The 12,193-nt window shown below is 32.1% G+C and overlaps 2 protein-coding genes across 2 annotated transcripts; one reads left to right on the top strand and one right to left on the bottom strand.

The window, feature by feature from the left end:
• The first annotated feature begins 2,197 nt into the window (after positions 1–2,197).
• LOC133200239 (alpha-ketoglutarate-dependent dioxygenase alkB homolog 7, mitochondrial-like) lies at positions 2,198–4,618 on the top strand. Its single transcript, XM_061336056.1, has 4 exons — positions 2,198–2,537; positions 3,356–3,529; positions 3,900–4,024; positions 4,349–4,618. Exons 1-4 carry the CDS (start codon positions 2,238–2,240, stop codon positions 4,485–4,487), a joined length of 738 nt encoding a protein of 245 aa, XP_061192040.1. The 5' UTR covers positions 2,198–2,237; the 3' UTR covers positions 4,488–4,618.
• Positions 4,619–6,341: 1,723 nt separating this feature from the next.
• LOC133200238 (large ribosomal subunit protein mL64-like) lies at positions 6,342–11,822 on the bottom strand. Its single transcript, XM_061336055.1, has 2 exons — positions 11,354–11,822; positions 6,342–6,654 (listed from the first exon to the last, which is right to left on the bottom strand). Exons 1-2 carry the CDS (start codon positions 11,818–11,820, stop codon positions 6,360–6,362), a joined length of 762 nt encoding a protein of 253 aa, XP_061192039.1. The 5' UTR covers positions 11,821–11,822; the 3' UTR covers positions 6,342–6,359.
• Between the last annotated feature and the right edge of the window lie 371 nt (positions 11,823–12,193).

Here is a 12,193-nt window from a genome sequence, read left to right as displayed (position 1 = left end):
AATAAATCTATATCATTAATGATTACACAATATCACCATTTTCAGAAAAACAGAGGAAATTCGTATTAAAAGTCGGTGATTTAATAACAGTGTTTTTAAACGTGTTATGACTGTAGCTTTGCTAAATGAGATAAATAGAGGAAAATTACAGACAATCTGACAATTTTACTGAGTTTTTCCAATAAATATAAAATAATACATTAAATATAAAAGCATTGTTCATCAATTGGGAAAAAATACTGCCAAATTGGGAAAAATTGAACTCATTTTCAATTGGGACCAAATTTCTGCCCCGGAGAAGGTACTGATGAATCCCTGACTATATTGGAAATGCTGAGAAACTTGGAAATTAGGATATAACTGTCTTCTCCTTTGTTATTTGGATGATTTAATGGCTCCTGACTTCCAAAATTAGTAAACAGATGTTGCGATTGTTAAATCAGGGGTAACATTGGCAAATGAAAATGAGAAGATAGTTACTCCCATTCTAATGAAATTCATGAATTTATTTTGATGTTTACATCTTATTACTTTGAGTTTTCTTTTTTTTTTTTTTAATATTTCACAAAATGTTTATACTTGACCTTGTGTTTTTGCACCATTCTGTTATCACATTCATTACAATCAAAAGATTTCACTCGCATTGATGCTCATTCAACTGCCTCAGATATATATCTATATATATATATATAGATCCTGACTAGAGTTGAACAAAGAAAATGCAGTTTTATTAAACTACAGTTAAAGACTACATGCATAACAATTTACCCTCTGAAGTACATGTGAATAGCTGCATATGCACCTTATCCAACAAAAGACAACATTACAAAAACAAACAAACAAACACCCACCCCCACCCCAACCAAACCAAACCCCCACCCCCACCCCCAAAACTATACACTTTAGCTTATTTAAAATGCATAACAATTACATATTCAAGTAAGTAAAATTAAGTAAGTAAAAGTAAGTAAAATCTATTTTCTATTAACCACATGTATACAGGTCCGGCACAATCTCTTGATTTAGCTATATAGCTTGATTTAGCTATATAGCTTTATTAAGCTATTCAGAATAGCTTGATTTAGCTATTTTATCACACTGTTTTCTTAAATGTTTATTTTCTCAGCATGCACAAAAAGTCGCACCTTGGTGCAGTGATAATTTTCAACCTTGAACTCTTCTGAAAATAATGCATGTAAAAATCACTCATCAAATTGCATCTCCTTAAGAGACTTTGTACTCAAAGTTCTAAAAGTTTTGGGGCTATATAAAGCAATTGATACAATTACTTCTTCATTGAAATTATAAAACAGGTCAATTATGGTCAACAAGATAATTGATTGGTAATAATTCACTACAATGAGAAGAAATCATACTTATCCACGCCTCAACGCAAACAAGGTAGTGTACAGTTACTCAAACAATGGAAATTCATCTTTTGCGTAAAAGTATTCAAATGCTGCAATGTTAGAACTATCTTTGATTTCGGCTGTTGTTTTGATAGCCCATAGTACATATATGAATAGTCAAATACATGCAACTTTTTGTCTATTTCTTACAAAAAAACTTTTTTCTGAAAAACTGCATATAAATAGCTTTATCAAGCTATTTTGAATAGCTTAATAAAGCTATATAGCTATTTCAAGCTGTATAGCTAAATCAAGAGATTGTGCTGGACCTGGTATATGATAAACTTTCTTTCATTGCGCTACTAGAAACTAATTGAGCCATATCCTTTGCCTCAGACATTCACTGACAACACTTTCATGCTGACATCTGAACTAAATGAAAACTCTATTCTTGTGCAATATTCCATTTAAAAGATCTTACCGTGTTACAGAAAACACTCAAAGTTAAAATGAAGAAAAACAAGAAACAAACATTCATGCAACACGACCCCGGGTCAACCATAAACAAATCCATTTACTTTGTCAATTTACAGTATATTGATAGTAATAAACACACAGCACACTGCGATCTTACTTTTTGTTAACTTGTTCGTCGTAAACTCCGATAAAAATTCAAATTATAGAATTGCATTAAAATGCGCTATTAAGCTACTTATGTACACCGAAACGTCTTTTCTATTCTCTTCCTTGTGATTCAGTGTTTTTTTCACTGCTCTATACTATCTTTTTTCTTTTTCGTGCGAATGATGATCAATGACCGGGTTGTTGTGTATCCGCCATACCGGAAATGCAGTTGCTGTCTACTTTCTTCGAATTATTTGAGCAAGAATGTCCAATTTTACGATCAATATAAGGTTTTTTAGAAGAATTCTCAACCAGAGACCTCTTTTGCAAAGGAATGTTTTGTTATTCAAACATGACATTCCCAGATTTATTTCCAACACAGTACAGACCGTAGATGAAAAACCAGCATGGATTGATGTCAGCGAATCCAGCACATACAGTGATCTAATTGACAGCTTTGTCGTGTACAATGACTTCATTTCAGAAGAAGAGGAATGTTCTTTGATGAATGAACTGGACCCATACATGAGACGATTAAGATATGAAAGAGATCACTGGGATGATGTTAGTTTTACATTCCTTAATAACAAATGATTTAAGCTCCGAGAGGGACCATGATTGGCAAATAAATCTATTCTGTTCTATATTCCTAACATTAATTAGCAGTAATAAAACTAGATTGCTAATAGTTAGAACAAGCATTCTGAGAGTATTGCATAAGCAATACTAGTCCCCTACTGGCAAGTGTAATCTGGTTCCCATTAAAAATTGAAAATGCCATAATTCCGTCAAAAATCAATGAAGCGGAACGAAATGCGAACTTGATCTATAACTCATCAAGGTAAAGTCACATGCCAAAAATCAGCTCAATATTTGCAAGCATTTAGAAAAAAAGTGTGGAAAACCCTGAAAAATTGAAAAGGCTGTAATTCCGTCAAAAATCATTGAAGCGGAACGAAATGCAAAGTTGATCTGTAACTCATCAAGATACACTCACATACCAAAAATCTGTTCAATATCTACAAGCGTTTAGAAAAAAGTGCGGAAAATCAAGTGGGACAGACTGACAGACAGACAGAGGGACAGACAGACGGACGGACAGACTCAGAGGAAACCTATAGTCCCCTCCGGTTTCACCGGTAGGGGACTATTAAGCTGTGTCTTAAAACAGCCCCTCACTAGATCCATGGGATACTGATATTTTAACAAATTACATTCTTTCTTGTTTAATGACAATAGGTTATTTGTTTTTTTTTTTTAAAAAATATGTTAATTGGTACACTGTCAACATATACTTTTATTTATTGCTAAATAATCAGCAAGATTGGAGATAACGTCTTTCAACTTTATGCTGAAATTCAGCTTAGATTTTTTAAATGTAGGCTATACATGGATACAGAGAAACAGAAAGAAGGCAGTGGAATGCAGAGAACAGCAGTATTTTGAAGAGAGTATCAGACATTGCTTTCCCTCCTACAGTATCTAAGTTAGCTTATGTACATATACTAGATCTGGAAAAAACTGGAGTAATAAAACCACACATAGATGCAGTCAGAGTAAGTTCTTCAGAATTTTAACAAATTGTATTGAAAACTAATACATTTTTAAATGTACACAATGTATTAAAATGTTAAATATAAATACTCTTTTCAACAATTCACACTTTACCACAAATATGTAAAATGTTTTGGTTTCAGTATATTGTACCCAACTCTGCAGGCACTTTATGTAGTAATCAGTATGTTCATCCTTCATTCTGTCCATAATATATCTTATTATCCAATTATACTTTTGAGGGTACAATAGCCTCCAAATCCAAAATTGAAATCTTCTGGTGATATATTTTTACAAGGGGTTAGGGGAAGAAAACCAACAAACTCCCCCCCCTCCCCCCCCCAAAAAAAAAATTTCTGTCTTCTTTTTCAGTTTTGTGGAAACACTATTGCAGGATTATCATTGTTGTCAACTGCTGTAATGAGACTTACACATGATAAAGATGATTCAAAATGGGCAGATATTTTGCTTAGCAGAAGATCTTTATATATTATGAGGTACATTTAAACTCTTTACATGTACCCTGGTATATTTATGTTTGCATGTGAGGATTGATTTGACAGTTACAGTGAAACTTGCCTAATCTGGATGTTGTATAATCCAAAATCTTGCCTAATACTATGTAAAATTGAAGTCCTTTTCAGTAAATTCATTTATTTAAAGTGTTGTCTAATCCGGAATGTTGTCTAATCCGGCCAATTTGTTTGGAATGAGTGGTGTCCGGATTAGACAAGTTTTGCTGTATTTTGAAAACATTTTTCAGTTCTGAAAGCAAAATCTGACAAGTAATGTAAAAGATGTTTTTTTTATCTGCATTTCAGGAACAATGCCAGGTACCTTTATAAACATGCTGTGCTTGATGAAAATGAATCAAATTTTAAGGGACAGAAAATTCAGCGAGACAGAAGAGTATCAGTGATAATGCGAAATGAACCAGATAAAAATATTCCAAATAGTTAGCATCTAATCATATTGCTGACAATAAATTTGTAAAATGTTTATTGGAAAATTTTGTCTCTAACTGCTGTAGTGGAAGGAATTTGTCTCTTTCTTTATACAAAAAATATATCATTTCATTAGGAATTTCGAAATTGAATGTTCTCTGCTTTATTGAGTGACTTGGTGTCATGATTTGTGAGTATTATCATCCATATAAATTGCTGGTTCCAGTTGAGCAAAAATGTAGCATTGTATCCCTCATCTATAAATCATAACTGAGTAAGTATAAGAATCAGAGCAGTACATTTTAATTAACAAAATGTTATCAGCAGAAATATTTGTACAGTAAAACCTGTCTAATCCAGACACCACTAGTTCCATAGAAATTGGCCAGATTAGACAACATTCCTAATTAGACAACTTTACAAACAAATTTACTGAAAGGGACTAAAATTTTGGATTGTAGTAAACAGAATTTCAGATTACACAACATCTGGATTAGTAGAGCTTTACTGTAAAGACAAGATGCACAGTACAGTCAGATGGTTGGTACAGGATCCGGTACATTTTCAATTGGGAATTGAAACTGAAAAGGGGGCAAAATTCAGTTTTAGCAGGATGTGACCCTTAAAGAAAGGGAGATAATTAAAAACCAAAGCTAAAAAATCTTCTCAAGAACCACTGGGCAGATTATCAGTAAGTTTATGCAGAGGATATGTTGTATATTTAAAATTCTTCAAGGCATCACCTTGGGGCAAAGGGCATGGTCACAAGGTCACTTTAAAGTTGACCTAAAATGATGTTTTGTTAAAACTTTGATATTTTGCATACTATAAGGACTAGTATTATTAAATCTTGTCAGTTGATGCATCTTAAGACCTTGTGTCATGTTGACTCAAAATTAGGTCATACATGTAGTGACCTATTTTTGAATTTTGCAGGTATTCATTTTTCAATTGATTTTGATGCATATCTAGGACACTTTGAAACCTATAATAATCGTCAAAACAGGTCAGCTTATGCATCTTAGGGCGTGTCAACAAAAAAGTTGGTCACCATTACATACTTTCTGAATTTCATGGCTTATCATTTTCAAGACATTTTAGTTCATTATTTTTAATATTGAGCAGTTTAGAATCATCAAACTTTGTAAGTTGATCTTGGAACATATTTATGGAAAAGTAAGTCACAGTGATATACATTTTGAATTTTCAAATTGTATTATATGCATATTTTGGACAATGTGAAGCCTAGGATTATCCAACCTTGTCAGTTGATGCGCCCTAAGGCATAGGAGTATACCAACCAAAAAATAGGTCACAGTGTCCTACTTATAGAACATGTATTTAAATACTGCAGATACAGTTGGCTTAGAATCATCAAACTTTCTCAGTTGGTGCATCATGGGTCTTTGGAGTGTGTCAACCAAAAAGTACTGCAGATCATGGTGACCTAATTTTGATATTTCATGGCTACATCTAAATATTTTGGACAATAAAAGGCTTAGAATCATCAAACTTTGTCAGTTGATGCATCTTGGGTCCTTGAAGTGTTTTTTTTGCAAAAAAAAAAAAAAAAGTAGGTCACTGTGACCTATTTTTGGGATTTCACAATTTTATCTCAATATTTCAGATAATAAAAGGCTTAGAATCATCAAACTTTGTCAGTTGATGCATCTTAGGTCAATGTACTGTGTCAATTAGAAAGTAGGTCACAGTGACCTACTTTTGGAATTTCATAGTTGTATCTCAATATTTAGGATACTAAGAGGTTTAGAATCATCTTATTTTGTCAGTTGATGCATCTGGAGTCCTCGAAGTGTGTCAACTAAAAACTATGTCACCGTGGCCTTCTTTATAAAATACAAATGTTAGATAATGATTAATTCTGTTTTTATTCTTCCTCTTGTAACATTTCTTTCAGTTGTGCTTGAGCTTTATCTTTTCTAAATTGCTTTTGTTGAAGTTTTTTCTCCTTCTTCTCTTGATCTGCAAGATTTTTCAAATACTCTACTGCTTTTGGATTTTGCAGATGAAGTTTATAGCCAAAGTGATCATACAGTTTGTCAACCAGCATCTGTTTTCTTTCTTTAGATTTTTGTTGAGTTAACATAGCAGTCTTTTGTCGTTCTTCATAAGCCTTTATCCAATCTTTCATTTTCTTCATATTCTTTTCAATTTGTTCTTCTCTGCAAAGAAAGAACATACACGTTGAGAAAGAGTCTGCCTCATTTTTGTGCAGAAATAAACTTCTTTGAACAACAGAAAAAGCAATAAATTTTAAATAATGGTACATGTACTCAATGTTTTCCCTTTCTTTCAAAGTAAAGGGTTTGAGATCAATTGTAACAGGCTAGGGGTTGAGGTTTATGAATAAAATCTCTGTGGACCTTACAACCGTTATGTTTTAAATTTTGATTTCTAAGTGGCATTTATATCAGTTGAAGTGGTCAATTTGGCCAGTAGCTGGTTCTTAGGGAAAACACTGTGTACTATTAATTTTAATATTATTTATATTCTTATATACAGTATACATGTTGCATTGAAAGAAAATCTTACATTAAACAGGGGGCCCATGGGCCACAATGCTCACCTAAGTCACTTTGGTCCTGCTGTTCTGCATCAGATTTTTTTCAAATATACATGTATTCCTGTGTAAAATTTTGATTGCTTTTTGTGACCCCACCTTTGACACAGAGGCAATAATTTGAACAAAAATGAACCATCTACACTACCAAGGGGTGCTTCAACATTAATATGATTCATCATGGTTTTGCTGTTCTGGAGAAGCAGAGTTTTAAAGATTTTTCCCAATATGATCCCTAATGTGGCCCCACCCTATCCCCCAGGGACCTTAATCTGAACAATTTATAATCTAATCTACCTTTAATACGACAAATCCACATAAGTCTCAGCTTTTCTGGCCCAAATGATTCTTCTTCAGAAATTTTTTAAGTTTTCCATTATTTTCCAATGTCAAACTTTGATCCCCTATTAACCTACCCCTAGGGACCATAATTTGAACAAATTAAATAGTACACTCTCTTAGGAATCTTCCACTTAAATTTCACCTTTTCTGACCCAATGGTTCTTGAGAAGATTTACAGAAGGACAGCTAGACAGACGGATGGACGGACAGATGCCGGTCAACAGATGATCAGAAAAGCTCACGAGCTTTTTTTAAAGTTAAGTCTTTCTATTTTTGTGGTTGTCATTTATTATAAATCGCCACCATCACAGTAATGGTCGGTGATGGTGATGATGGTCGGGAAAGGGTGTTCCCATTCAGAAATACACAAAAAATGCATGGTAATGACTTTGTACCAGTTGAGGATCAAAAGGATCAAGCAATTATATATCCATGGTAAAGGTAGTTATTATTCTCTTAATAATTTTTTTTACAGATATCATATTTGCTAATCATGTGATTGCATGATGCCATATTTCAACATTCAACACATTAATCTAGATATTTTTTACAGTAACTGATATGAATTCTATTATTGTGTATATGAATCTCCACATGTTCATGATTGACGTCAGCAAGGTGAAAGATTTATTATTTATGGGTTATTTATTTAAGTGTAAATTTATTGTCAAAGACAGTAATTAGTTTGACAGTGTTGTGACTACAAAGAAAAGGGTATCATTAGACCTTTCATTCTTGTACTTGCTTTAGTAAACGGAGATATGATCAGACAAAATCTAATATTTCTGGATCTAAATTTAAAATCTTTAATGGGTTTGTCAGGGATGTGTTAGCAACACAAGGCATAGTGCTAAATCATGTAAATTCAATCTGCAGAAACATTAGGTGGCCAAAATAATCAGCTTATTGATTTATGGTGTGAGACAAAGTATAAATCACATGTTAAAAACAGGAAGTTCAAGCAGGAAAATGTACCAGACTAAGATTAGTACCATGACCTCTGAACCCTACAAAGATGATTTGAATAAGCCTGTGACTATCTTGTTCCTTTCTCCTCTTCACATATTTTGAAGATTAGGCATCTGACAGGACTTTATGACTATAGCTTCATAAAAGGTTACAACACCAAATATTATGTGGAGGGAAAGAGTTGAATGATATAAGGATTTGAATTTGGGTATATAGAATAAACTCTAGATAGGCAATCAAACAAATTCCTGATTAATGCCGTCAATTCTTCTCTTTTGTCATACTATTAGATGTTTGACAATATTATGGACACAGTACTGGTATATGATTTACATTCTGATATCCATGTTAGATGAAGAGAGGAAAAAGCTCATTATATTGAAAGTCAGAGATCATGGCCTTGTTTGTGGAATCCAGTTCAGAGGAGACTTACAGTCCTCAATATTCATTTCTGAACTTTGTATGACTTGAAAAAAAAAACCAAACTATAAATATGTGCATAGGACATGTATTACCCACCCTGGGTTCATTAGTAATGCAGCATGAAATGAAAATTTGTATGTGTATAAAGTTTATGAAGTTTATGAAAATATCTTGAAAACTATGGAAGCACAAATTGTTGGGATAAAATTTTGTTGATTTGTAATCTAAAAAGGTTTCGTTGGCATTAAATTTCATTGTTTTGAAAGTAACTCTATTCAATATATAGTCATATTGCAATTTCGTGCGGGATTTTATTTTGTTGATAATTGTTAACAACAAAATTTAATCCCCAACATATATTTCTGCTTTTACAGTCGTTTCCTTAAAACTAGTTGATAAAGTCTCCAAGTTATGTATCAGTGCATATAAAGCTTACATGAAAATATCTTACTTCTTTAAAAATTACTTGTATATTACCTTATTCAACATTGTATAATTAACTGATTTATAACTTATTCAGTCTTATTCTGTAAAACATGAAAAATATTTATTTTATTGCAAATCTATTGTTTGTTGGTATGTTCAGTAACATTTTATTTACTTTTTAGGCCCTTTTTTGTTGATTAAGGAATAGTCTGACTCTTTAGTTTAGGGCTCTTAATTTAGATTTGAGAAAATTTAGGGATAACCCCCTATGGCACTGGTCTAGCTGGCTCAATTGTTTCTTCACTGAGCACCCCTTGAAGACCAGATGCCCTATATCCAATAGAAAGTATCTACCCTTTCTACACTTTTATAACTAACAACTTCAAAACTAATATCTGACATGATGAGTCCAAATCTTTATTTCTTCTAGGATATGTCTGTATCATTAGCTGTATCATTGAATCTAGTTGATAAAGAAACTGCATGCCTTACTTAAATACTTTAGTCTTGTCAATCGGAAGATACTAAATATAGATCATACTGATTTAGATAGAATGTTCTAATCGTTAAAAAGATTTTGTCCTATGGACCTGGTTTAACGACAGAATGTGTTCAGTGTATTGGCAGTGTAGCAAAACAAACATGGGCAATAACTCTAACTCAGTGCATTTACTATGAACAATCCAGACATTTGAAGCAGGTAAAAAATGTTGAGAAAAAGTGTTGAATACTTCCATTATATGGATTAATATTATTGGTGAAAGATTTCCACAATCAAAAAAAAGTTTTTTATACTTAATTTGATGGTTATTTTCAATGAAATTTCTATGGTAGCATAATTCTGCCAGATAATTAATTATGTTGACTTGTCAGATCTTTTTTTTTTCGTCTTGTCAGACAATTATGTCTACTTGTCAGATTTTTTTGTTGACTTGTCACTTACTCATGTGTTTATAAATTCATCATGAAAATGTGTCTATACCCAGATTATGCCACCAGCTGACAACATATTTTTTCTGAACAGTCAACATCTTGCAAGTTGATATATTATCTGACAAGTCAACATAATTTTGTGACAAGTTGACATAATATCTGATATGTCGACTTGTCAGATAAAGATGTTGACTTGTCACAAAATTATGTTAACTTGTCAAATAAAATAATGACAAGTAGATGTCAGTTAGTGGCTTTAATACTAAGTTGCTGGTCGTGATGATTATTATCTGACAAGTCAACATAATTATCTGATAAGTTGACATAAATATCTGACAAGCCAACATAAACATCTGACAAGTCAACATAAACATCTGACAAGTGGTGGCAGAATTATGCCATCATAAATTTCATTTATTTTCTCCAAAATTGTTTTGAAGCAATTCTGCAATTTTCTGCTGCATTGCTGGTATATGGAAAGCATTCTAACGGTAGTGAGGGAATGTTCTGAGACACAGTAAGATATTCTAACTAACACTGATTGAGTCGGTCCTACTAAACAGAGTACTCTAGTACGATAGAGTACTTTAGAGTACCCTAGTAAAATTTAATAATTTAATGCAATTTAACTACTTTTTGTGTTTTTCTACTTTAGTTAAACATAATGAATATATAATTTAAATTAGATTTGTATGTTTTCCTTATTTTAGGAGTTATTTCAAATTCTGATTTCAGGTGACGGTTTATCGTTTTATCCCGATCTAATTTAACTTGAACATGTTGAAATGTTTCATTGTTAATGTAAAAAATATTTATATAGGGCAATAAATTTAATTTTTGATAAAATTTAGATGAAGTTAGTAAGTCTGAAACAAAATATTAATCGAGATCAGAGTGTAAATAATCTTTAACAGTTTAATGCATTGAAACATGAAAGTTATTTTCTTGTCAAAATAGCGCTGAAAACAAATATTTTGAAATAAATATTGCAATAATGGTTTATAATAATGTTTAATCGAGTTATATTTACATAAATAAACAATTTAATTGCATTAAACTACATATTTTTTCTAGCGTACTCTAAAGTACTCTATCATACTCTAGCGTACTCTGTTTAGTATTACCCCTGATTGAGTTGGGTTTTTTTTATGTAAAGTGAAAATTTCTCCTGAACCCTTATGATTAAAGTAACAAATAGAATTATTTACCTCTGGCGCCTAGTCTCTTCCTCTTCTTCCTTGGATACTCTAATTTTTACCAAACTTTCTTCTAATGGGGGGTCAAAATAACTATCTCTCAGTTTTTCTTTTGCCAAATCCTCCTCTGTTGGCCATAAACTTGCAGGATTTATTTTGTATCTATGTCCATATTTTGCAAAAGTTTTCCTTTGAAATCGTCGAATGTCTTTTGGTTTTCCAGTCATGTATGACGGGACATACTCAGGTGCCGGTATGGCATTAAGTGTATTCTTTTTCAGTTTAACCTTCAACCTCTCTGGTAAACGACTGACATCCCGAATGTCTTTAAAGGTTTCTTCGACACTATCATCTAGATTGTCGTCATTATCAACCGTGTAATTGCTTGCAAAACTACAAGAAAGTTGAATGAATCCATTTCTTTTACCACAAACAGTAGATGCTCTCGAGAGACAACACTGCAGAATGGAGGCTGCCATTTTCTTTTAAAACTTAAAGTTTGAACCAAGGACGGATTTTTATGTCAGTATTAATAAAAATAAAATTATTTCATACCAGCTTGAAAGTCAGCCATAATATAATATAAATTCAAGTATAATAGATAAAGCATAAAATATGAAATTGTGTATTGGTGAATTTGTTTTGGATTTATCAAATATGTAATGATATAATATTTGTTCCGGAAAAGTGATACAATGATCTTAAATTACCCTGGTCTTTGTAAATCGAAGTCGAAATACAAAATTATAAACAAATATACACTCCAAATATTCTATAAGAGATTGTACAAATAATGTTCATATAAATGCATAGTCCAAGAATTTATTTATTTTTTTTTTAATTATCATTATT

This window comes from Saccostrea echinata, unplaced genomic scaffold (assembly GCF_033153115.1).
Source record: "Saccostrea echinata isolate AGI-Se365-2 ecotype Australia unplaced genomic scaffold, CSIRO_AGI_Sech_v1 ptg000037l, whole genome shotgun sequence".
In the NCBI taxonomy this organism is placed as follows: domain Eukaryota; kingdom Metazoa; phylum Mollusca; class Bivalvia; order Ostreida; family Ostreidae; genus Saccostrea; species Saccostrea echinata.
This window is presented reverse-complemented; position numbering and strand designations above follow the sequence as displayed.